At 39.7% G+C, this 27,094-nt stretch overlaps 1 protein-coding gene across 4 annotated transcripts in view; it reads right to left on the minus strand.

Moving 5' to 3' along the window:
* Positions 1–20,999, minus strand: part of FMN2 (formin 2) — a 227,799-nt gene extending 206,800 nt beyond the window's left edge. For all 4 annotated transcript variants that reach the window (XM_067535849.1, XM_067535852.1, XM_067535851.1 and 1 more), the window contains exons 1-2: positions 20,956–20,999; positions 12,462–14,480 (exon numbers count right to left, since the gene is read on the minus strand). In XM_067535849.1, the coding sequence (XP_067391950.1) occupies positions 12,462–14,406 (1,945 nt within the window). In that variant the 5' untranslated portion in view covers positions 14,407–14,480; positions 20,956–20,999. The remainder of the gene's footprint in view (positions 1–12,461; positions 14,481–20,955) is intronic.
* Positions 21,000–27,094: the final 6,095 nt, after the last annotated feature.

Here is a 27,094-nt window from a genome sequence, read left to right on the forward strand (position 1 = left end):
CCCTACCCGGGGGGGGGGGGGGGGTGTCATCAATGTACTACCCGATATACCCTGATCATCCAGTTACAAAAACTTCCTCAGTTATTGCACTGCAGGCTATAAGAACAAATACACACCTGTATCCATAGCCTGCCTTAAAGGCAATGCTAAGCTTCAAAATTAAAAGGCAACTTTTTCCTTCGTTGTTTTATTCATGTCCTACCATAACATTCCAAATAGGTTCTCTCTACTTCTACAAACAGGTAGAGATGGGGGTAGGTGGATGTTCTCACCTTATCGCCAGCATGTCTGACTCCAGGCTTTTTGGCTCATACCATTTCATTTGAGGCTGAGTAATAAGACTTGATCTTGAAACTCTTTTTTAACATCACTGTAATTGGGCTACTGCAGACAAATTAGGTAGACACTTTAATTATCAATCAAACAGGACTAAAAAGGAGCTGAAACATACAACATGGAAAAAAAACCACACCCATTTTTACAGTTACCCCAATATTTAGTCATTTCAAGGTAGTCTAGGTTTTTCAATGGAACTTATAATAAGCATATAATTAAGATAACAGTTCACTGCACTTAAACCATATAGCATATAGTCCACTGCACACTAAAATACAGAGAAGCATATTATACAGTCAGTTTGATGTTAAGGAAAAGGATTCTTAACACTCAATGTTTGAACTCCACTGACTGGTAAACTTGAGAGGAATTTCTTTGGTAAATGTTTGTCACCCAATTAACTGCATTAGTAGTATATTATTACCATAGCACTTAGCATCCCTAGTCATGGACCAGGACCCCATTGTGTCAGGCACTTTACTAATACAGAACAAAAAGACAGTCCCTGCCCCAAAGAGTTTCCACTCTAATTATAAGACACGATACGCAGTCATCTCTGCACACCAGCAGTCTAACTATTGTCAAGTTAAGTAATGGATTCCAGGATGGGATATCAGCCCACATCCAAGCTGGAGTTAAACTGCACAGGCCCAAGAACCATGTTAGCAGAGCTAGTTTTCAACATGACTTAAATCTGTTTCAGCACGGTTTGTCCAAACACAGTATAGAACCAAACCATCTTTTAACAGTGGCTTTAAACTGTGTTTAAAATTGATACTGCTCACATGGTTCCCAGCCCGATGGAGAAGAAGCCAGCCTCTGCAAACGTGTGTGATTTCAAAATGAACACAAAGGGTGCTGTACACTCCAAAAAACCTCCACAGAATGTGTTGAATAACCAGACCCACTCTTTTTCAACCAATACTATCCGTGACCTGGCTGTACAATATTTGGGCACAGCAGCTGCAACCAGTCATTATTAAACTCAGGTACTGTATCTTTTTTTTTTCCCCCCTTAAAAAACAAATGCCTACCCCTGCCGGTCCCCATAGGCTCATCAAGACCTTTCATTTATTCACATGGGACCAATTCAGCCGTACATGTTGAAACAAGGCACAGCATGACGACAATAGGCTAGATCTCTCCTTTTACAGCACAAGCCAGGTTACATTGGTTTTCCACATAGACACTCCAAAATTAGAGAAAAGAGTCCCAGGATCAGTTCCCATTTTAACTATGTGATCATTTAATACATACTTAATATGTAAGAACAAAATATTTTCTCTGGTTTTAAAAGTACAGGCACCACTCACACTCTGGCAACTCTTACGTTGGATTTTCCAGGTCCTTAGTTCCTCTCAGCAAGCTATTTTATTTTGCCAAATCGTTTACTATTACTCTGTAGTAATTTCTAGTGTGAAACCTGGCCAAGTTCTCACAGCAGTTCGGAAATCCACAGTTGTATCAGTCTAGTTTTTTAAAGTCATTCTGATGCTTCTTGGGAAGGCGTTACTGACAGTTTCTTTTGTTAGTACAAACTGTAATGCTGGTCTTTATAACCCAACATAGTAAAACTGCTCCATTCCAAATTGCTACACACTTCATTTGCCATTTCCAAAATGTCTGGGTCCATCTCTAACAGAAAATACTTTTTCAAGTCTCTGGTTCTTATTTATACAAGCAGCCCCAACTTGAGGTTTTTATACAGTCATAAATCAACTAGTTACACCCGGGTTCATTTTAGGGAGTGTCTGATACAGGACACTAACGCCAGTTTTATTAGATCTTCAATTTACTTGGAGGATATCCCATTTTGATTTTTTTTTTTAAAAATCATATCTTCCTGAGGTTTCAACCTTATTGTTAAACCACTTTTCATAACTTTTATTACTGTTTTCTCCTTGGTACAAGCAAAAAAAATACTTCTTTCCTCCCTCACCCCCCATCACCGATAGAACCAGTGGATCATTTTCATTCACATGTAACTCTCCTCAGTGGATGCATGGGAAAAGAAATATCTGCAAAACAATGAGCTGTGGTCTCAGATCCTTAACATTCACTATACCTGAAAAGAAGTCACTGAGGTTCCATTTCATACACAAAGCAAAACATTCAGTTTCAAATATTGGCATCTTCCTTCCCTTTAATTGCTCTCTGATTCCTGGCTCTGAAATTCCTTCTCAAAACTTACTGGAGTGTGGGAAGTAATTTGTTCTTTCTTAGATAGGTCTAATATCTATAATGATTAATACAATAAGAAAAACAACCTCAAATCAAACCAAAAAAATCATACAAAATGATATTCACATTCTGGATCCCAAAGTATCTGGGTTTTCACAAGCTATTTCATTATGAAAAGGATAGGTACAATTACATTATAGGAAAATAGAAATGGTCGGGACCATTTACTCTAGTGACTTGTCTCTGACAGTGACAGTGACCTGATGCTTCCAAGAAAGGTGCAAGAAACCGGATAATGGACAATTATGGAATCAATGATCACGGGGAAGTTTTGTTCCAGTCCCAACCACTTGGTTGTTATATATTCCATTGAAGCTTTATTCTCCATTCAGTGGTACTTGTGAAGCTGGAGTTCAAGAAAGAAAAGACTGAGGAAAGAAAAAAAAAATCTCTTCCTCTCTAAGTGAAAGAGTGAGGGGATGATATAGAAGATACCTGTTGCGTTTCCCTTCACTTTCAGAAAGCTCCTGATTTCCCTGCTGTCTTCCAGTCAGAAGCCCAGGAGACAGAGTCACCTGGTGAATCGAGGGGCTGAAACTCGATGCTGGGTGGATGCTGTTCCCACAAACACTCCTAGTGCACGTGGTCATTGCTGGGTGGTTCCAGTCTGTGGTTGGTTTGACCTACCAGAGACCACAAAGATTAAAAGTATATAGGAAGAGCATCTCACCCCAACATCCTGTCTGACCTGAAAAGTGAGCGTGTTACACTTACACAGAAGGAGCTGGGCTGAAGGGACAAGGACAGGACCAACAACAGCAGCAGAGCAGCATCTGGATGTAGCCTCTATGATTGTAGCTCTCAGGGAGGGTTTGGTGGATCTGAAACAGACCACACAGAAGGAGAGAGAGAGAATCTCCCCATGAAGCAAGCAGGAACCTCAGGGCTGCCCCTGCCTGTGGCTCCTGCAAGGTCTGTGACATTGTTAATGGAGTTAACGTGGCATTTTCCATGGCTTGGCTGAGACAGCACATTCCCTTCACCCCACCTTTCACCTCAGTGACTGAGTTTCTCCCAGTCTGTATTTATACTTTAGTTACACTGGGACTCAAAGGTACCTAAATGTCTAGTAAAAGTTTTTCTTTTTATTGACTTTTACAGTCTGCCCATCACAAGCAGAGAAACTGATACTGTGATGAGGGAGCAGGAGGAGAAAATTAAAACAATTTTTCAACTGAAAAGAAAAATATACCAAAGAAACAATGCATAAATATGCAAATTGGACAGTTGCATAATTTGCATAACTCCTCCCTATTGCTTGTCCTTTAAGAATGTTCATGGCCTCCTTTTGATGTACAATTTTACATTTACATTTTCAGCCATATTTATTATTGTTTGAAAACTCTCCCAAGTCACCCTGCCGCAACATCTATGCACTTGCCAAAATCCTTATTCAGTTTAGATAGCCTGGTTTCAAATGATGCCATCTTGTTCACACATACAGCAAGCCAGTCTTTTACAGGGCATAACCCTGGATTTTGCCACCTACGCAGTAGCCTTTACACACAATATTTCTGATGCAATCTATTTTTTTAATTTCAACAAAAAAATCTTGAAAATATTAACACTTTTATTTGTTAATGCACCTACTATGCCCTCTACTTCCTAATTGCTTATATACATGGACTAGCCAGTGTTTTCAACCTCATGCTGTAAAGTATGCCAAAGTACATTTTTAGTTATTGTCTGTGGGCTCTCTCCACAATCTTGGGGTCTGAATTACCCTTGATCAACAAGGGATTTCCTAGCATAGTCAATAGGTATTTACACAAACAGGGATGGAAGAATAAGGCCCTTACAGCACATAACAACAAGCTTTCAGTTACAAAAGTTACTGCTGCATTCAGCAGAAAACTTGATGCAGGGCCCTTGCAGCAGTGTTGCTATTTCTGCCGTTTATTTGATCATTTGTTTATACAAATCCCTGACACCCTCCCCCCATTAACTATCACAAATTAGCCAGCATCTATGTTACTTAAAAATCAGGTACCAATGAGCTATTATTAGGCTTCAGAATCCCCAAACATGTCATCCGTTGCAGTAAACATCTCCCAGACCTGCTACAGACTGAGAGAGCACCACATTAAGGACTTCCTGGAAAGTTTTGAAGGATTTTTTTGCTGCTTCTGCTATGTGGAAAACAGGTGAAAACATTTTCACCTATTTTTTAAATGTACTATTTATGTGTTGGACATTTCCACTCCAGGATTATGCTGTTTGATTGAAAAGAAAGAAATGTTAATGTTTTTCTTCTAGAAAAAGAGTACTGAGAAAACTAATGGTTGTGGAGATGTACTATTAAGCTCCAGTTCATAAGGTATTTAACCACATGCCTAATTTGCTGAATTGGGGCCTTAAAGTTTGCACACTGACATAACTGAGTATTTACTTCAATTATCTCAATGTATATTATATTTTTCACCGATTTTTTGCAAAATGATGTAAGAACAACATTCATACACATGCATCATAGACAAGATGCTAGTCTCATGCCAGGAAAACAATTAATGAATGTATTCCTTATTTTTAGTGTGAATTAGTGAGATGTGATCTTCCTAGATGGTTACTAGCAAATAGGAATGTATTCATGTATCTGTTTTACTGTAGCACCGGGTTATCTGGTTGCAGCAATATCTTTTCTTATGTGTGGAAGTTTAGGAGAGGATGCATTAACTCTCTCTCTACTGCATTCCCACCTAACTCCTCCCCTGTAAATGTATTCTATCCATTAAGTTTCTTTTGGGGACAAGCTGAGAGGCAGTTAACATATCCAAACTTCAGCACCAAGTAGGGCACAGAATCAAAGTTTCCTCCTGTAATTAATTCCTTCAGAATGTTACACTTCCAGATCCAACTTCTCAGACCAGACGCAGAGAGCTGGCAGTCTGGGAAAATTACTTCAAACCGGAGGACTGAAGCCTCTTTTTTATTCACTGCCAAGAAAGGAGTGCTCAATGACAGTAAAAGCTGTGTCTTCTGGGATCAAGAAGCAGCACAGAAATTGTTAGGGGTGGGGAGAGAACAACTTGCTTGAACAAGGTTCTGAGAAGGAAGCAAATTGTACAACCTCATTAAACAGGGATATACATTTCAATAGCTGGCTTGCAAATATTTTCTTGTTATCTGTTGTGCTTTGTTTTGCTTCTACCCCGGAATGGAGGACATTCATCACAAATGACCATCTGAATATAAAGACTGATTCATGGCTCTTTCAGAACACTAACTTTGAATATAAATGCAGGGGGAAGAGACAGAATTACTAAATGCTATACTTAGAAAAGCATGTGCTATTAAGATTGAACAGTTCTTTAGTTGAGAAAAATCAATTACAAGATATCACATGTTGACAGTTTTTCTAATGTAATTTAGTGTTGACATATTGCCATATGACTTCTTTAGATACAAAATTGTTTGTCACTGTGTGATTATAAAAATTGTCAATAAGTCTACATTTTACTTTAAGTTAATGGATGATTCACTAAAGGAATCAAGATAAAATCACTAGGTCCAGCTCCTGTTAAAACTAGCACTTGACAGTCTAGGGTCATGTGCAGAGCATGCATCTAGCATGCTCATAAAAATCAAATGTTTTTCAGAGAAGGGATTGTATCTCCTTGAGTTATTGTACAAGAACCAGCACAACTGGGGCCCAAACCTGACTGAGACCTTATGGGGCTACTGCAGAACTGATAAGATAAAATACATCAACCTGAGCAAAGATACTTAAGCTAAAAGTCATTGTGACTTGCAAGACAAATTCAGAAACTCAACATCCGAACTCAGATCTTGGCAGATAAATAGCCTCTTAGCTGAATCAGTAGAATATTTTTGTAAGCCTACGCATTTGGTTTAGTTATTTGAGATCTCATTAAAAGAAAAAAGAAAAAGAAAAATAGCCATTTCAGTTTCCTTAAGGGCCCAATCTCCTCATACTAGGACATGCAGAGCTAACATTTAAGTATCCCTAGGAACACACCACTTGTTCACTACTTCCATCTCAGGGGGGTAATGACTACTCCACAGTGTCATGCAGGATAATTCACTCCCTAGATGAAGCGCCCTGTGTAGCACAAAAAAAAAAGTTGTGTGTTGGAGCTGGAATCAGGTGTACAAAGGCCCAAAGAGAGAGACCTCACATAAAATACTCCCAAAAGAGAGTTTGCAACTACTTCACCTCCAGTCCAGGAGTATCTGCCCTTTCTTAATTTTGACTGGAGGCCTGATGCTATTACCATTGGAGTGATGTGGAACTGTAAGTGAGATAGTCTGCTGAATCTTTAGTCTCAGGGGCTCTGAGAGCATTTTTTTAATGAGGGCAAGGAGGAGGGAAGGATTGCCCCCAAGTACCACTCCAATGTTCTCTCAATTACAGTGGGTCATTAATAAAACAGTCACCGACACCCTTAAAACTCTCTCTCACACACACACAGCCAACATTCCTTGTAGCCACAGACTTACTAGCTGCTTCTGTTCAACGGGACTTGTGGCCTAAATATTTGTTAATGAAATTAAAGCTAAAATCTGTGAGGATTATTTTGGATAAATTTCTAATAATTATTTTTTAAAAATCCACCCAAATGCCAGAGAGTTAGATTCCCAAATTTGCCAGGTAAAAACAAAAATCTGGGAAATAACACTGAGTAATACCTATGCACATTTATTATCCGCTTTCACAATCAGCTCTATTTCTGAGGTGGCAGAGCTCAAGTTAGAGTGGTGGGGGCTGGTGCAGAACACATTGAGCCAAATTGTGAGCCGAGTTTCACCATTGTACAATGCAAGAAGCTGAATAGTTATGGCAGCTTTACACCACTGCAGTTAAGATTAGAATCTGGCCCACAACGTAGAGTGTGTGAAATATTCCCAGGAGCCCTTTCCCACATCAGATTATCTGTTTTATCAATACTGGTGTGTGTTTGTGTGCGCTGAGTGCTTTACTTCATAAAGTAGGCTTTACCCTACACACAAAAGCCCTAGAAAGATTATTAACAATCCCTTTAAGAAAAAAAAAATCTCTAAATTAAATAGTCAAATTTCTTGTATCAATATTTGATTAAGAGTAAAACAAAATTAGATTCAGTAAATGTCATTTCATATAATTATTCACATCTGAATACTCAGTTTCTCTCGTAAAAGAACTAAAGCAGTCAAGCATGTGATCTTCTTTAAGGACTAGTTCAAGCCAGTTACCATTCGCCAAGGGTATAATAGAGACATTGTCTCACACATACATAGATCCAAGTAGAATGGCCTGGTTTTAACACACCCCATTGTAACTCTGATCCCAATTCCCCACCACCACTTTTTTTTATCCTCCCAATAAACAGATCACCACTCAGCCTGGACCATTCATTTCTAGCTTGCCCAAAAATCAGGCTGTGTTTCAGGGTTAGCTCCTCAGAAAGGAGTGGTGTGAGAAATATCGTTGCAGAGTCATTTCAATCCTACAGTCCTAATGAAGATTCAGACAAATAATGACCAGGAAACTTAGAACTACCTGGGGATTGTTATATTAGTGAAGTTGTAAGAGAACTGTACATCCCAGAATCCCCCAAAAGTATTAGGGCTGCATGTTAGTGCAATATTAGCATTTATTTCTTGTGCTTCATCACTGCCCATTTTCAAACACGTGGTAGTTTAGCTACAGTTGGTTGGTTTTACATTTCTTTTTCTTTATATAGGACACATTTGCTAACAAACAATACTTAAAATTTACCAGTAGGTTTTAGAGCCCGAAATAACACTAATGATATAAAACACATTTTTCCTAATGTGTGATACTTTTAAGTCCACATTGGGGATGTCATATGAAATAGAAAACACCTTGCAAAAAAACCCACAAAACTGTGTGTTTGCACGCATGTGTGCGCATGCATGCTCAGTAGCTTTCTGAAGCAATCAAATTTTGCAAACCTTTCAAAGGAGCAAGGGAATCGGGGCCAAATTCTCATTTACACTAAGTCCCTTTACAGGAGTCTGGCAGTGTAGAGAGATCTTAAAGTGGGCATAAGTGACATTGCATTTACTGCCAGAGAACTGTAAAGGAGAATCAGACTTTAAGCTCACAGAAGTGATTGCCTTCAGGGGGTTTTAATTATTATTATTCTTCAAGAGAGATGTACAAAAACAAACGTTTAAAAATACACGTATAGTTCAAACTGATTCATACAATTTAACAAGTATATTGCAGCTAGGCCAACGGCTTTTTTTTTCTTTTTTGGACAAAATTAATTAGTTACCATTTGAAATGACTGAGTGAATCCCTAAAGGCAGGATTTTTAGTATAAAGCTTCACCAGCTCTTTTCCCATCTAAGTTGTTAAGGTTAATGCTATGATAAATTCAGTTAATAAAAAAGGCCTTCATCAAAATTATTAGCTCTATGTCAATTATTCTAATGCTGAGGAGCACCAATTCCACTTGTCTACCACAAAAGCTCTATTAATGTCAGGACAATAATTCAATAACATATCCAGGGAGTGCAGGATCTGATTCTTTCCATTCATGCACTGTTCTAGTCCTCTGGGGACCACTAGTGAAAAATGGTGCTCCTATTGCATACCATGATGAAATCTAGACTCGAGGACTTACTGTTGCTGCAATTTCAAACTCAGTTATCTGTTTAAAAAGTGGATCCACTATCTTAATTTCAGAATGATGTATAAACTTGTCCTCACAGCATGCTAAGTCAGTTCATCAAACACCAGGTACTATGGTTTATCAGGATTTTAATTACTATACGAAATATGCAAACTTAGGAGAGCTTTCTTGGCAACCTATATTGCACATGATTTTCCTAAAATAGCTGACACCAGACCACAACTTTTTCTTTCTAAATTATACGAAGAAATTTTCCTTAAATAAATTACATCAAAATTAGGAAAAAATTACAGTAATAGAATATGAAACGGGTTAGCATTACTCTTTCAACTGCTCAGTATTATTTATGTCATATGTTAGAACAGCCTTAAAAGAGAACAAAATAGATCATTATATAAATCACAGGGCACACAACCGAAATACAATGCACTGTAAACTAGACCAGTCATGTGCTCACAACTTTACTGTCATTAAAATCAGGAACAGAAGTGATGTGGAATATTTGACTCGATTCTAGACAGAATGCAGGATATTATGTATTGACTGCAACTGCTGCATAGCAAGATGGGATTTAGTGCTCTAGACAAGATATTTTTAGTTTTCAGAGACGAAAGAAACCATAAAGATTGCTTGCTTAAAATCCAGTTAGTAATCCCTATCCCTCAACTGCAGTTAAATTGGTCTGTATATAAAATATGCACTTTTTTTAAAAAGCACACTTTTAAAACATGAGGAAAATGCGCTACTTTTTCTTTTTTAAATGTTGATCTGAAGGCTGCTCAGTGGAAATATTTTTAGTACAAAGCAAAGGGAGCTTTTCTGCTAATAAAAGAGAACAGGGAAAGTTAATGTTACCCTTTATTTTCCATTTTCTTTTACACCAGTTGTTATTATTTACATTTTTCTGTCAATTTGCAGGCAATAAAAAGGACAATAGCCAGTTCCTGTATGCATAAATAATAGTTCTAGTTTTCTTATTTTAAACGTAACCATCCTGCATAAAATGAAAGGCATGATCACCCTCTGCTTGCAAAGGCAGCTGGCACATGCATGCAAATGACGGTCACAGTAATTTCTATGACAGACAGAGATACTGCTGCATTGGACACTAGTCCCGTCACGATTACTCTCTTTATATTGTTGGAGAAATAGGGAGAAAACAAAAAGCTATCCATTGAAAAGAGGGTCTTAAAAATAAATCAGAGTTCTTGAGTTTTTATCGCAACTAAAATCTATTCCAAAAGCAAAACCATAAGGGGAAAGGAGGCAGAGAAAATTAGTGAACAGGTTTCTGGGATTTTTTTAAAAGTATAAAGCTTTATTAAGACACAAGTATGCGCAAGTATTTATGTATTATTTGTTAGATAAGGATTTTAAAATTTCAGTATAAAATAGAGATGGCTCCAAACTGCAAAATTCAGATCTGGGGAGATTTAAAATTAGATGGCGATAGGAGGGAAAGGGCGAATTTGAAAATGGGGCATATATTCAGTCTAATGTAGATGGGGACCTGGAGTTCAGATGAAGATTTGGGTTCTGATTCAAAAGTTCAGATGGGAGGATTTTTGTTCAAGCCTACTCCTAAGAGTATCAATGTATTTACTGAATTGCAAAAATAAATCATGACTGATATGTAATATTTTAATCTCAATAACTCAAATCCAGGAGTACTGTGCTATTGTACAAGAATCACTAGTGAAAAGGACTAGAAAAAAAAATTAAACTCAGTCACATTACACTGTGCAAGCTGAGTGAAGTACAAAGGGTAAGGAAGGAGCACAAATGGTCATATATCATTAAAATTTAAGGTTAAAATCTTGGGTATAAACAAGGAGATATTTTAGTTACCTTTTTATTAAATAAACAGATTTGTTGATGGTACAAATGATTTCCTTATATATATATATATATATATATATTTTTTTTTAAATCACGACAATGTTCCTTTAAGAATGCAAATTAGACCCACCACTTTATAAAGGTACTAAAAAGAGCACTCACTGCATTTTTGCAGACAGCACTCAAAGATGTAGAAGTCAAAATCATGTATTCAATATGCCCTCCATCTCCTACCAAAGCTAGCCTGGTGTTAGCTTGTGTGTTCGATGGGCTTAATCTTACAAAGGAATATTTGTTTGAAACTTTGTTTGTAGCACTGCAGTATCTTATAACTTACATAGTTTTCCAAAACATCAGAGACATACATATGTTGCTTAATTTTCAATATACCTCCAGAAATGTAACACAGGCCTGCTCTGTTTGTGCAAGGCTCACCTTAAACAAAACACAAAAAAACCAAAAATCCACGCACAGAGAACACCAGAAACAGAGAGGAAAATAAGGGGCAGTAAAAGTCGATCATTCCAATCACACTGCATACAGTTTTAAAATAAATGTTAAACTAGGCATTTCTAAAGCTGCTTGATATAATGCTATAAGATGCCTAACAAGCAAGTTCAGAGAATGCTTTCCTAAATATATTACACCTGAATGAGTTATACAATGTAACCTGGGTGGCAAAGAGGCCAAAATCACCAAGTTTTCCCATCATCAGCTTTTTCTTTTTAAGTCTGTTTTCTTCAATGTTGCTCTTTTGTATTTGAACTCCTGTTTCCATTTTGTATCACATTCCTCGCCTTGCAAGGGGAACTAATAGTGCGACTGTTAGATATGTAAACATATCTAACATCAAGTAGGACCAACGGATCCTCTGTTTTGGAGGGGTTTTAAACTTTGAATAGGTGAATGCTTACCAATCAATCTATATTGTGAGACCCAATACTCATCTCACACATTTTACTCCATATTTGTGCAATGCCCAGCACAACAGAATTCCAGTCCCAACTGGGACTTGCAAGCACCATTGCAATATGAAGCACACACAATAGAAAGTTTCTTTTCTGAACGTTCCACACATCCAAAGATGATTTACCTGTAACCGAACTTTTTGGAACTGTTTTCAACTATACATTTTCAATATATTTAATACCCTTTCCTGTGGGGAAATTGTAAAGCATTAAATGCTGAGCCAGGAAATTAACCCCCTCAAACCTGAAAAACACTTATGCACATGCTTAGCAATATCCCTGCGTGTAGTCCCATTGGCTACAATGGGACCACTCACATGCATAAAAAGCATGTGTGTTTCCAGGGTTGGGGCCTTAATTTGCACAGACGGGACCTGAATCTAAACTTAGTACATGCTATTTTGCAGGACTGAAATGCATATTTCTGAGTTTTTGGGAGAAAAATCTTACTTTATTAAACTTAATACAAGTCACTCACCTGTAAAGACATTGGGAAAGGTATCCGTAGAAGCATGAACCCCTGAGGACTTTCTTGAGAGAGTCAAAGGCACTCTTTCCTCTTGCAATCTTTTCCTGGATCCCCTGTACTCCAAGTAGTCTGCAGAACTGACCTTTTTAGATATTTCACATTTGTGATCAGATAGCTCATCTGTCCAGTCCGCTGATCGACTGAAATAACCAGCCAAACTGACGGACCTTTGTTTCTTGGTTGATGCCTTCTCTTTTCTGTGGAAGGACTCACGTCTTCTCTTAAAAAGTGGGCTCTGGGATGGGGAAGGAGAAGGTGAGTGGTTGGGAGAACTCAGCTGCCTAGTTGTGGTTTTGATGTAACATGGGTTAATTAGGTAGGGCTTAAAGCACCGGGAACCGAGCTGAGGACTGCCCACTATTTCCCCAGACGACAAAGTGCCATTTTTCATTTCAGTAGAAAAAACACTATCCAGTGCCTCTTGGCTGGCTGATAAACTACATTTGCCTTCCTGACTCTCAGCAGCATGATCAAGGCCTGCATCTGAAAAATCATCATCTCCTCCAGGACCTGGGAAATCAACAGCTTGAACGTCACTAATTTTAGTCTCCAAATCTGCTGCTGGGAATGGAAAATGGAACATGGAACTGTCTATCCAAGACCCATTTTCTGTCACGGCTGCTTTTAAATGTGGGTAATCCTTGAGTTCACTAGCTGCAGTGTTCACTTCAGCCTCAGGGTATTCCTGGTCTGCAGTCCACCCCTTGTGCTCTTGTGTTTCAAATAAATTGTTACCAGGATATACTGTTACATATGCTTCTTCTTTCAGTTCACTTTCAATTTCACTGACTGGAATGTTGTCTGTAATTTCAGATATTGCCGAGACAGCCTGCTCAGTTTCTGGGCTACTCTCTTTGTCACTGCTAGTCACTGAAAGAAACCGTTCAAGATCTAAGGGGGCTGCTTGAGAATTAGCCATGTGTGGATCCATTGTTTTGGTGACATGCTCCTCAGTTCCAATGTTAATTGCCCCCTGCTGCTGCTGCAGTCTAATAGCTTGCTGGATATCAGAAAGCAAATCCTCTTGTTCTGTGGCTGAATGGAAACTGTATATATCCGTATCGGAGCCAGAGCTGGTCCTTTGTCCATTCTGTGCCTCTGCAGCAGCTGGGCGAGTTTCATTTGTAATTTCAAAATGCTCAGCATCTGTGTCCGAGAGACCCCCTTCATCGGCAGAAATGCTTATATCTGGAGTTTTGGTAATAATTGAATGAGCACTGTCCAGCTCTCCTGTATGCAAGGCCTGGCTTTCTAAAACATCCTCCCTTGAACTGCTGGTCCCATCTTTCGCCTTGGACAGATTTTTTCTGATCCTCAGATTTGAAAACACTGAGGCCCTAGAGTCCGACTTACCCTTCTTTTTGCCAGATTCACTTCCTTTACCATGCTTCCCCAGTCCCTTTTTGTTCCCTGCTCCCTTCTTTGTACCTTCTGTATCCTTGGGCCCAGCAGCATCCTCTCCTCCTTCACATACATCACCTGTATTTTTCTTTAGCTTCCCATCTTGGTTCCCCATGATTTTTAGCAATCCAACCCCTTCAGAAATCAAGCCATGTTGCTGGATTTCAGTCACAGGGCCTGTCGGCGAGATCCTCTCTTGCAATCCAGGTTTGTTGTCAGGCAGTGGTGATGCAAGCGAAGCAAATGCTTGCTGTGCCTCTCCCCCATCTGCTAGAGCTGCCTTTTTGCATAATATGCTGCTTGCACTGTGTTCTACTGGGACATGCTCAGTACAGCACTGAAAGCTGCAGACAGCTCCTTCCAATGGCTGCTCTTGACACAGTTGCTTTTTCACTGTGCATCTGCTACGTTCTTCTTTCTTTATAAAAGATTCTGTGAAAAGTGTTTCTTTTAAAAGGGTTACTTCTTTTTCCACTGTTTGAATTGCCTGCATTGTAAGCTCAGGGAAGATCACAGGTCAGTTTGTCATCAGATAGCTACAATTTCAGGACTTCAAAGTTCAAGTTCCTGGCAAAAGAAGGAGAAAAGTTAAATGAAAGGTACCATAATTACTCTGTTATTATCCAGAGGAGTAAACTAGTAATCCTCAGAAATACAAATGTGCTGGTTTAATCATTTATAAAGTTCTTAAACATGTTGCTGCAATAGGCTACACAGTACCATGTGTACTTTACATAATTAGCTGCTATGTACCTGAAAGACACTGTAAAAATAATTCCTCTTTCTAAAAAGGGGATCTCTCTAAAAATAAAAATGGGGGTGTATGCAAAGAGCAAAAAGATCCATTGCGCACACACTTTTAAAGACTAACTATCCCACTCAAAATTCAATGCATTAGTGTAATTACCATATAAAACAAACAGTATGCATTTTGAGAAGGTACATATACAATTATTCTCAGGAGATCAAGCTCATCAATATTAAACTACACTACCATTGTTTCCTCTTATAAAAACATTTAGTATGAAACAAATTAAATCAAACAGCTTTAGCCAAATGTAACCCTGAAGTAAAGGATACAGGGTTCCTGTTCCCCTGTTCATATCTAAATATTTTATAACAATAACTTATTTTAAATCTGCTGCTAGTTAGCTATTTTGAAACAACATACAATATTTTTATATAATCAGATATATTTTTTTTTATTTCTTGTTTACGTGTGAGTTTACACATTTCATTTAAAAAAACCCTATGTTCAAAACACATATATTGCACTTTTTGTTTGTTTGGGGAGCAGAGGGGGGGAGAAACAACATTTATAATCATGGGATTAAATTCTACAAAGTAATTTAAGTATAATGGAAACAAAGGGGCATAAGAACACAGGAATTGCCCGACTGGATCAGATCAGTGGACCCTCTAGTCCAGCATCCTGTTTCTGACAGTCACCAGTAATAGATGCTTCAGATGAAGGTGCAAAATAAAAAACCAAACAAAACAAAAAAACCATCATGAGCAATTATGTAATTAGCTCCTCATAAGGGAAGCTTCTTCCTAACATCTATCAGTTAGTGCTTGGTTTGTGCCATGAAGGTTTCCCCTCCCATAAAAAATGTTCTCAGCCACACATATACCTAATCCCTTTTTGAAATCATTCTAAACTCTCTGCCTCAGTGGCATATCTTGTGTCAATGAGTTTCACAAGATAATTGGGTTGTATAAAAAGGAATTTCCTTTGATCAGTTTTAAACTAGTTGCCTTTCCATTTCAATGGATGCCTTTGTTCTTATATTATGAGAATATGAGCTCCTATTTACCCAATTTACCTTCTCTAAACTGAACAGTCCCATTCTTTCCAGTTTCTTCGCATGGAAATCTTTTCATGTCCCTAATATTTTCATTGCCCATATCTGAACCGCCTCTATTTCTACCATATTCTTTTGGCATTAAGGTGATCAAAACCAGTAATGATATTCCAGGTAAGCATGTGCCATTGATCTATATAGTCTTAACTAACCTACATAATTGTATTTTATGCAAAATTTTGCCATTTTATTGTCAACCCCATTTCCCCAATCAATTATAAATAAACTAGTACAGAACATTTTAGGGCCCCTTTTCTTAGTTTATTGACCTTTTATTCCCAGACCTTTATTCTGCCTCCTAGCGAATTTCTACTCCATGGCAGTACTTTACGTCTTACCCTATCACTACATACATTCCTTAACAATCTCTTGAAAGACTTTCCTGAAAGTTCAAATAAATTGTGCCAATCAGTTCTCCTTTATGTATTCAATAATCCTTATAGAAGCTTAAACCATAGTTTGAGAAGAGTTTCTATACTATTATAGAAGAGTTCCAGAGGGGTAGCCATGTTAGTACAGTATGTTTTTGCCGTATACAGACTATTATAGTGTTTGATTCGACCTACTTCAGGAGTAGTTTCACTAGTTTTCTACAGGACTATTCAGCATGATTAAAAGTGACAATGTGACTCCTTGAAACTATAACAAGTATTCTTAGGCCTAATCCTGCAAACACTTACACATGTGTTTAACATTAAAACTGTCCCATTGAAGTCTGCCAGGAATCAATGTTCAGTAGGAGTAACAAATGACACTTCATTCACAAAATCTTTTCTGAAAATATAGTATTAGCATGACTGACTAAAATGATACACACACACACACACACACACACACACACGTTCTGAGTGCCCAACACACTCAAATACGAAAACACTTTCTCAGAATTGCACTTATACTGGATTGTGCTTATGCACAATGAACTAAACAGTCAGCTTTGTTTGAATAAAACATTTTTCCATACCAATTGTGTCCCTTTCTATTTGCTAAACATTTTTTCCCCTCATGTCTCAATGTGACTCCATATAGGCATAGTATTCCATGTTAGCAGATGGTTCTAAGGTTGAATTGTTAAAAATCACAAATCAGGAAATTTAAAATGTAAGGCTCTAACAGCACCATCAGTTCTATCACAATACATATATGCCATATTGTCTATTCATGTTGTTTTTTGTTCAATGTGTACCTTAATATACGCTGCTTTATGTCATAAAATGCCTACCAGAAAGGTTCAAAAACTCAAATGCCTCATTAAGAACAAAAAAGAGTTAAGGTTAATTTAAAAAAAATTAAATACTTATCAATAAAAATAATCTTCAATTTACAAGACTCATACACCTTAGAAAAAAGTTAGTATGTCTGGAAATGAACAGTTAGGGAAACAGCCAATTCTCCACTGCTATGTAATCCTCCAAGACACACGCTCATTTTATTCAAGTGACAACTCATTCAACTTAAGTATCCCCAGTCATGGTCCCTGTGCAGGCTACCTTTTCTGGGTGCCTTTTCAAGTCCCCAAGTGCACCCCTTTCAACAGGCAGGCCCGTGCAACCCCTTTTCCCTGCAGCTGGATCCCACAATCCAACCATTCTGCAATGCTGTCTCCAGGTTACACCTCCCCAGATGCCAACCGTGTTTCCTAGCAGGACCAGCTGGGCGTGGATCCTGCTAGAGTTCCCCCTTCAGGAGCCTGTGGTTAGTAATAGCATGCAGGCACACAGAAGCAGTTTCTCCAAAACAGTGTCTGACTTCTTTTACTCAATCCGCACACAGAGTTTAGAAAGTGGATTTTAAGTTAGCAAAGAGAACGATATACATATCACCAGACCTACACTTCTCACTCCCCTCAAGCCACTAGACAGACATGACATAGCCTCAGGGTTCCCTGTTCTCTCTGGACACCGATTTACAGCTGGCTTTCTGCAGACCCTGGTTCTCAGTCAACCTCTTTGTGGGTCAGCCTCACAGCCTGCTGACACTTTCGCTTTTCCCATTCTTCCAGGATCACCTTTTTAACCCATCAGGGTCTTTTGATCTCAGGTCTAACTTTATGAAAGAAAAAACATCATAATCTGGATTGTGGTCAGCCCAGTAGTTTCTTCCCCTAGTTGATGGCCCCAGTCATTGCTCTCTTAACCTCTTTGAAGCAGGGTACCGAAAAAACTGCCTTATTTGCATCATTGCCTTACTCTTTTCTGAGTTCCTTCACAACCCCATGTTTAAAGCCTTCTTTGATTTGACTATTTACATTCAGGCAGGTAACAATCCCAAAATGAAGAGGGAAAAAGGGTCATACATAATATTAGTAAGAAATAATACAGATGTTTCTCCAATTTGTCACACACACACACACACACACACACACACACACACACACCCTAACTTACATTCTTAATGGAAATATACTGCTGAATTGTAGATTTAATAAACTGCATCTAGTACAGATTTCAAAAAGAACATAATTCCAGGTTACTTTCAGGCCCTGATCCTGAAATTTGCAATATGTGGGCGAACCAGAGCTCTCACATAGAGCCCTAGTGATTTCATTGGGCCTCTGTGTGGCGCAACAGTCTTTTGCATGTTGTAAACATCCAAATTAAGGCCTTAAGTTATAAATTAAGAATTCAGATGTTCTCACAGGGTCACATGCTGGTGGACTAGAAGATTATTATTATGAATAAAACTGGGATGGTTGATTTGTATGGTGATAAATTGTGTTAATTGCCTGGTGGTGTAGGTTTATGAAATAAAAAGTAGATTTTGCAACTTGGCAGTTTTAAATGTATGGTGCAAATATACAGTTTTTTATAGTGAATAACACCAATGTATTTCTGCACTGTACCAGACTAGTGTACTGGAAATTAATCCCTTTAATAAGAAATAGGGTTTGATAGCTTCTTAGTATAATCATTGTTATTTGGACCATGGTGTTTATCTTTGCAAATTTGGGGGCTCAACATTAAGGTTGGTACGTGGTGTAAATCATGTGGGGTGAGTCTGAGTTGTGAGGAGTAGGATAGAGAAGGAAGGAAATCTGGGAAGCAATACCAATCAGTGCTCAACCCAGATTGATTTCCAATCAATGCTCATCACAGGAGCTACACACATGCACAACTATGCAGATCATTTTCTGGAACTGTGGCCTCTAGTAGGGATTATTGTATACTCTGGGACATCAAATAGATGCCTTCTATCTTGTATTAAAAAAAAAAAAAACACCAACTAAAACCAACCACCACTGGTAGTCTGGCTATTTATAATTGAAAATGGCTTCTCAGTTTCCAGGTGTCAAGGGAAAAAAGGCTAACTCATTAAGTGGAGTCAAACTGTCCTTTTGTTTGTATGCCATGCTTCATTAGATGGTATGCAGGAAACACTTGAGTTTTTCTATGCTCATATGAATACATTGACCAACACGCCGCTCCCACTCCCAATAAAATAAAATAGCCTGCATACTCTTGCAAAATATCATTGAGTTCTCCCTGTATCTGACATAAATCCTGATCCTATAATCAGTTCCATTTATGCTCACTCAGATCTGATTTCAGGACTGGGGCAATGAACAGGATGGGTGGGGTCAGTTTACATCATTATACATGAACAGTATATGGGTGGGGTCAGTTTACATCATTATACATGATGCCACAGTATCCTAATTCATATCCACAATGGTTTCTGTCACATCACAGCTAGCAGGATTTCACCACCAGTAAGGAAATTTCAGGCAGTTTTGTTTTATTTCGGCAAAGTTGCTCTAATGAGAGAGAAAAGTTAAGTTGGTTTTGAGACCTGAAGCTTTTTGGAAATAGTAGTAGTGTACTGATTTTTTTTTTTAAATCTACAACTTTATAATATTTTTACTAATTCATTTACAACCATAAAGATTGTCTGTCATAGAACCATAGCATAGAACCATTAGTCAATTCTCCAAAGTGTCTGCTATTTAAAACAGGGCAACATCCCTGAGTATGTTGAAAATTCTCTCATTTATCCACACTTTGGCCCCAATCCTGCCATGAGGTTTGTGCAGGAAAATCCCTCTACCCACACGGAACCACACAGATTTCTGTGGGGTTGCCCAGAGGTCAGGGAGCATACCAACACAATTCTCCTTGCAGGACAAGGTCCTTAGACAAAGTAAGACTACCTATGTAACTAGAGTTAAGTATGTGTATAAGTGTTTTCAGGATCAGAGTCACTGCTCTCCATTTACCAGCACACATGGATAGTCAAGTTTACTATACCATTTACTATACCAAATAACTTGTTCTGTGTATTTCTTTCAAGACACAGAAAGGTGTAAAAATGTCAGGTTTAGGATAAATTACTGTGAAAATGATTGGGTGAAATGCTCTCACTAAATATTTGGTAAGAATTGCACAGATTTGTTGACATCATGACAAGTATAAAGTACCTTACAAGACAAATGCTAATACTCTTTATTGCCCGCCCCCCCATTTATCTGTCACACATTCCCAAAAGCCTTTGAGCTGCTGAGCAAAAACATAAAACTAAAATCGATAACAGCTAAAACAAACAAATCCAACAAGCCCGAACAAAATTTTAGGATCAGCGTGTAAACTATCTTAAAACACACACACTCATGCACTACACCAGGAAAAAAAGCAATCCCAGAAAGTCAAAAAGCATCTTTAGCCTTACAAAAAGAATACCACATTTTTAAGAATAGTCCTAATTTGATTTCAATTTATAAATGACAAAAAACTTCAAAAACTCTTCAACAAAAACCTAAGGTCAGACCCCAAAGCTGCTGCCTCACTGAATATTTCTAATTAGCCATGCAAGTGACTGAAAGCAGAACAGGTCACAGGTGTAGATAATCGATAGCCTGCTACAGCAGCAATAACCTCCTTATCTGTTCACCCTTCCTAAAAAGCTCAGGAGAAACTTGCAAAAGGGCACAAAACAGAATTAAAAATGCAGGTTTAAAACTTACAAAGCTAGATGCATTTTCTCCATACTCTCAGATGCATCTTGAATCAAGATGTATTTATTTTAGAAAAGTAAAGCATTATTGTTGGCAACAGCAGCCTCACTGCTGTTACTCCAGCATGCACTGAATTGTTGTCTCAGCTACCGCTCAGCACAGCCCTGCTGCTTACTCAGCTCCCAGCTAGGGAACAGGAAGAGCCACAGGCAACTTTGATTATGCTCACCTGAGGCAGGTCTTGGGTTTCCTGGAACAAAGCCAAAGATGAGCAGCTCTTTACCCAGCGGCAGGGAAATCACTAGGGAGGAGAACAAAAGCAGCAACATCCCCTGAGCACGCCACTTCCAACATCCTGACTGCCTTCTAACCACATGATGCCTCACAGCTGGCAGAGACATGAGCTGGAAGAAGAGAGAGCTACACTTGGGGAGATTATAGTCAATGTGGTGTCATAGAACTTTGTGGGGATCTCTAATGAACCATGGAGGGAGCTGTTTTATGATTATTTACTTCAGCAGTAGTCACTGGTTAAGACCTTAGAGTGACAATAATGCACCATTTGACATTAAAAATACCGATTGAAAATGTTTAATTTAAAGATGGTGTTTCAAGCAGTCAGTACTTTAGGCTCTAAACCTGCAATGAACTCTAGACAGACAGACAGACCTCCGTACCCAGGCATTGCTCACTGCAGGATTGGGACCTTGCTTAGTAAAATTCCCAGAGCAGGGAAACCACAAGTCTCTAAAACACACAGGTGGAAGAAGATACTACTAGTTAGCTGACAGTGCCAAACAGGGGCATTTTAGCAACCAACCAGGTGTCCAAGCCGTTGCCAATCATTGGGATGGACTATCAATTATTCTGTTTGCAGTTTTTAGCCATTTTCAGGCTTTTGCAGGAACTTAGCATAAGTAGCAAATGTAGGAAGGAGGGTAGATGGTGAACACATGACGTGAGCGTGGTTCTGTGCATTCTCTCTCTCTCTCCCTGAATATGCTGAGGTAAATGTCTGTGAAAAACAGGAAATCTGAATATATTTTAGAATAGTTGGTAAGGGGAAATTTAGCTATCAGACTAACAGCTTAAAACTTGCTTGCTTAACAAAACGCACACACACACATATATATATAGTTAGTGACCTGTCTCTGTAACTCCTGCTTCTGCCTAGTGATTGGTTTGTTTGGTCAGCTATGTAACACTTTCTTGATTGACATGTCGCAGTAACTTTTGGGGTATGAAAGGGAGGTAGTGAGTCTAAGGCAGGTGGATCGCTTTGTGGACACGCTGAAAAGATTTCCAGGCACAGATGGAAGGACCAGCCAGCTGGAAATCTGTGACTGATTCACCCAAAGACTGCCTCAGACTTGTGGGGTAACTCTCAAGTTTTGGTGTATTTTAACCACGAATTGTGTTTGTATGTGCTTAAGACTAATAAGCGGAGACTTCCAGTTAAGGTAATTCCAAGGGAAATTGTTAGAGACCAATAAAGCTTTAAGTTAAGAGCACTTGGTTTTGACTTGTCTGTGCCATCCATATAGCAGTTGGTGGTACTGCATTTCCTTTGGTTTATATCCTGATACTGACTCGCAGAGACTAAATTTTATTGGGTCGAGAAATCCTGGCTAACAGGGAGGCTAATATTGTGGTAATTTCCTTAGCACCTAATAATAAGGCCCGTAAAAAATGGAATGTAAGGAAAAACTACACTGCCTGGTTTAGTTATTGAATACTCGGGGAAAGAGCAACTATCTGGCATGAGGGGACCATACTAGGGCCCTCAGGATAGGTCTATATGATGTACAATAATAGCAACATCATCTCACACAGCCCGGAGACTGAGTATTGGACTTTATACAACACGTGGGCATCTACTCCAGTTCATCCCAAAAGAGACCTGCCCACTCCAGCTGGTGTCCACTACTCTTCTTTTAGCAGCTGTGTAGGGGTACCCTGGTTGATCCCTCTTTTCAGGTAGCTGCCACTTTGAAATGTGGTTGTGCGGGGCCTGGCCACCACTGCAGGTTGCCCGGTTGAGGCTTCTTATTCCCTGAAGCAGTAGGCCTTCTAAGAAAGGAATCCTCCCAGCACCCCCCTAGAGGGCTTGCTTCATAGAGATTCTTGCTCTGTTAAGGAAATAGCAGGGATGAGGACCCCAGAGACAGGGTGCTCTTCTGGGAAGGCAGTGCGGTGGCAGGAGGATCCTCCACACAGAGCACTATGCTGTGGGGAAGGTGAGGTGGTGTCAGTGGGCCTCCTCCCTCATATACAAGAGCCTGCTAAGGGGCAGCAGGAAGGAAGCTCAGTGTTGCTCGGGGCAGCAGGAAGGAAGCTCAGTGTTGCTCAGGTTAGTTCTGGCTGGGGACCTCCATCATTAGGTGGAGGCAGGCAGGATGGGTTCTGGTCTCTCTTGAGAGGATGGACTCCTTTCCAAGAGCTGTCTGGTAGAGGGCGCAGTGAAGATCTTTGACTTAGCCTCCCAATAATATATATAGTTAATCAAGTGAGTGATAGAAAGAAGCAGAGATTAAGGGTGTATTTATTTTTATAACATAAAGGCAATTGGATACCACAATTGAGGAGTGTGCAATGGCCTAGACAGACTATAAATAAACAGAGAATGATCAAAACAGTCATTAACTGCCTCTGGGAAAATGTCACCTATTCCATTTTCCAGAAGACAAGACTGTATACTGAACAAAAATGACATAATGAACAATAATTCATTATGGGTTCTGCTTTTCCTTTGCTGCCTCTGCCAGCATAGCTGTGGGGAGCAACTGTGACCTTCTGGCCCTGGCACCTGCTGGAGTCAATGGTGAATTTAACAGCTGCATAATTCCATATTCTACAAAACTCAGATCCACACTGGAATTAAAGAAAACTAGGAAGTTCCCACCCATAAAGAGACTTGAATTTACCAATACTTTCTTCTATGAATACAAATACAATGTACCAAATTGTCAGTTACTCCATTACTGTGCTCCAGACAGCCACAAAAGAAAGAAGATGGGAGCAAGGTGACTGTAATCTGGAGCCCTGGTCCCCCTTGAATTTGAGCATAAATTTAAGCATGCTTAGGGCTGCTCTAACTTCATGCCCCCAATGGGTCCTAAGAAGCAGAGAATTGCAATACACATCTGTGATGTCCTGACACATTCATTGTAGGGCAGCGCACTCTACCCCGACTATACCGGCAACTGGGAACAGGGTCAGCACTGAGCCCTTATGACAGTTCTAAATTGGTTGGGGAAGCCATTTCCTGAAACGATATTCTCAGCAAACTGTGTTTGACACATTAAAAGCCCCTTTATGCTACTAGAAGAGTGTCTGGGGGTGGAGCATCAGGCCCAATGTTTTGGGTGTTGTCTGGTGGGGGTATTTTTCTTACCACCCACAGCCTCAAGCAACACCACTTCCCCTGCCAGAGGAGGTGAGTGTGAGAATTCCACAGTGATTGAGTTTAAGGGGTGAGGAGAAAGTGGGTCAGGATAGTGGAAGACACGTGAAAGGGGGAAGTGGATTTTACCGTATCCTCCCTTAGCTGCTACTCCCCATGGGATTTTGCTAAATTTTTCTTCCCCTATGATGGGTGGAGCATAATCCAGACAGCACCTTGTCATGCCTCACAGGTTGATAAACTCTGTTCTAGCTGTTCCAAAATGCTTTATAATGCCAGGAGGGAGATCAGTGGTTTGCAAACTTTTTGTGCTAAGCCTTTCCTTTGAGTGACAATTTTTGGTTGTGCCCTCCCAACTCAGACACAAATAGATATATGGAAAAATATGCTTCATAGCCTACTCAGAAACCTAACCGAGACCTTAACGTGGCTTTAATTAAATTACCGACACCTGTAAGTTCACAGCTACTTACCAGTGCCACAGCCACGGCTTCCTCCGCAGCTGGCTGCTGCTATCTGGCAACCAGGCTGCACTGCTAGGACAGGGCCAATACCTGCTCCCTCTCCCCTCAGGTTTTCAGGGTGGGGAAGGCACATGAGACCGTCTCTGGGGCAGAGCCAGCAGTGGGCGTGGAGGCTTCCTAGAGGGGAAATCAGCGTGGCCATGGCAAATGTTAACACTGACCCACAGGCTGGGTGGCCCACTGAGGTGAGTCAGGGGGTGGGCATGGTGCTCCTTCCCCGTTCCCTGTGGGGGCTAGCCCTAGCATTGTTGCTCACCCATCCCGGAATGTTCCTCCAGTTTCCCTTAGGGAGGCACGCATGGTTTGAAAACCTGTAAGCTAGATTTTCATGAGCAGCGACTGTGTAAACAAGCACAGCCCCTATTATGAGCTCAGCATAGTTTGCATGAAACCTAGGACATCAGAACTGGTTTTCTTGAAAGCGGAAACTTTCACCCTGAAAGGGTAACCAAGACTCTTAGGTTAACTTTCACTGTGCCCTGGTGTCTGCCTCTGTAATCCTCAGCTACCAGAAGCTGGAATTTCAAATTAGCATCTCATCATCTCTAGCAATGCAGCACTTGCCTAATAATATACTGCAGTGTCCTTATTGGTCACGGGTCAACATCTTTGTGCAGTCCTTGACTTCAGGAACTTCTCACTCAAAGTTGAAAGTGCTTCCTACAGAGTCATTTATGGACGATGAGACACCTGGATGTTAAACACTGATGTTTATTTACAGCTGTAATCAGCAAGATAAAATGCAAACACTAGGGTTTTAGAGAGGTTTATTTTCCCACATTTTACCTTTCCCTCCTAATGCATCATAATAAAATTTACCCATTCCTCCACAGAGAGAGAACTCCAGCATGACTCCCAAAATGAAAATATAGGAGGATGCTGGGGTCAGGTTACAGAAGCGACCTCTGGCTCCAGGCTTATGCTTATCCAGTAGCCAGGACCCAGCAGTGGTGCAATGCAGCTCTTTGATTTCCATTGTGAGATGGAATGGGATCTTGCTTCCACAGCTTGCATTTTATTCCTTCCAAAAAAGCCTCTGTGATTTGGCTTTGTGCTTTGGTGGGGTGAATTTCACTTATAACAGGCAAATGGAGTCCATTTTACCATGCCTCCACCAGTTTGGGTGAGTTAGCAATCCTCCTTCTTCCCCCAAATTCCATGATGCAGCCAACGTTTTTTTTTTTTTTTTTTTTTTAATTTAATTAGTTTTTCAAAGTGCTTTTTTTAAAACACAATTTTATTTACATGGGATAAATTTTTAAAGTTTTTGAGTTCAATTGATGTTAAAGGATCTGGCTGAAAAAAGCATTTCTTAATTTTTTTTTTAATGAAATATTTTCCCCATCTTTAAGTCAAATTTTTGAAAATGTCCACCCCAGTGATACAGCTGATCAAAATATGGCAGGTGGGGACTTGCAAATGTTGACCATCCCAAAAAAGTCTCCAGGGAGGGGAAGTCTTTTCCTGTTCAGTTAATTAGCTTACATTTGCATTTTAAAAATATTTTTAAGTCATAATTCTATCATTTGTCCACTCATCTACAAGGTCTTCCTAGATGGACAGAACCTGAGGCACAAATCCATTTTGTCCTTTGTAAATCAAATTAAAGACCTATAAAAAGTGGACTGTTTTGAAGATAAGCTAATTGTTTAGCTCAAAGTTCTTGAGAGTCTCTGTCTTAAGTGTTGAGGGACTATCGTGTTTAAACATTAAACGTTAATATTTGTGGTCAGATTTGGGATTTAAAGCTGTGGTGTCCTGAAAACTGTGTTTAAAATGACAAACTAGGCATTAAAATCCTAAGCAGTTTACTGGTCCTGCTTGCAGGCTATGGGGCTCTGAGGGAAGCCTGGAGTAAGAGGGATTGAGTTGTGCCTCTATGATTTAGGGAGCAGCCTGCTTTATCTCTCTGCTTTTGGTTCTTGCATAGGCGTGCGCAGCACATTTCATTAGAGTGTGCACCCAGGGAATTTTGATGTTCTTTTTCAGGGGTGTCAAACTCAATTCCACCAGCAGAATTCTCGCCGCGTCCTAGTCTCCGCCAAGAAATATTGCAAGGAACGATATTTTGGTGGCAGATCGTGGCATGTTCCCATCTGCCGCAAAATCTCACAGCTCCTTCTTTTTCGGTGGCAGCTCACTGTGTCTTGCTGTCCATCGAAAAATCGCGTGCCCTCCACTCTTTTGGTGGCAGCTCTACCCTCCAGCGAGATGGCGCCGCGGGCCACATCAAAAAGGTTTGCGAGCCAGATGTTTGACACCTCTGCATTAGGGTGTGTCTGAGCACACCCGGTGCACCCCGTACGCACACCTATGGGTTTTTGCATGTTAAGGTTCCTAAGAAATAAAGTTGTGTTAAATTGCAACCTTCCCACAAGAGTATTTGTTTTAATCTAACTTCTCTGTGTATATGCCATGAACATAACTAAAGCATCCACTCT

Source organism: Emydura macquarii, unplaced genomic scaffold, assembly GCF_026122565.2.
Source record: "Emydura macquarii macquarii isolate MOO-44397 ecotype Brisbane River unplaced genomic scaffold, CSIRO-AGI_Emac_v2 contig_3517, whole genome shotgun sequence".
Lineage (NCBI taxonomy): Eukaryota > Metazoa > Chordata > Testudines > Chelidae > Emydura > Emydura macquarii.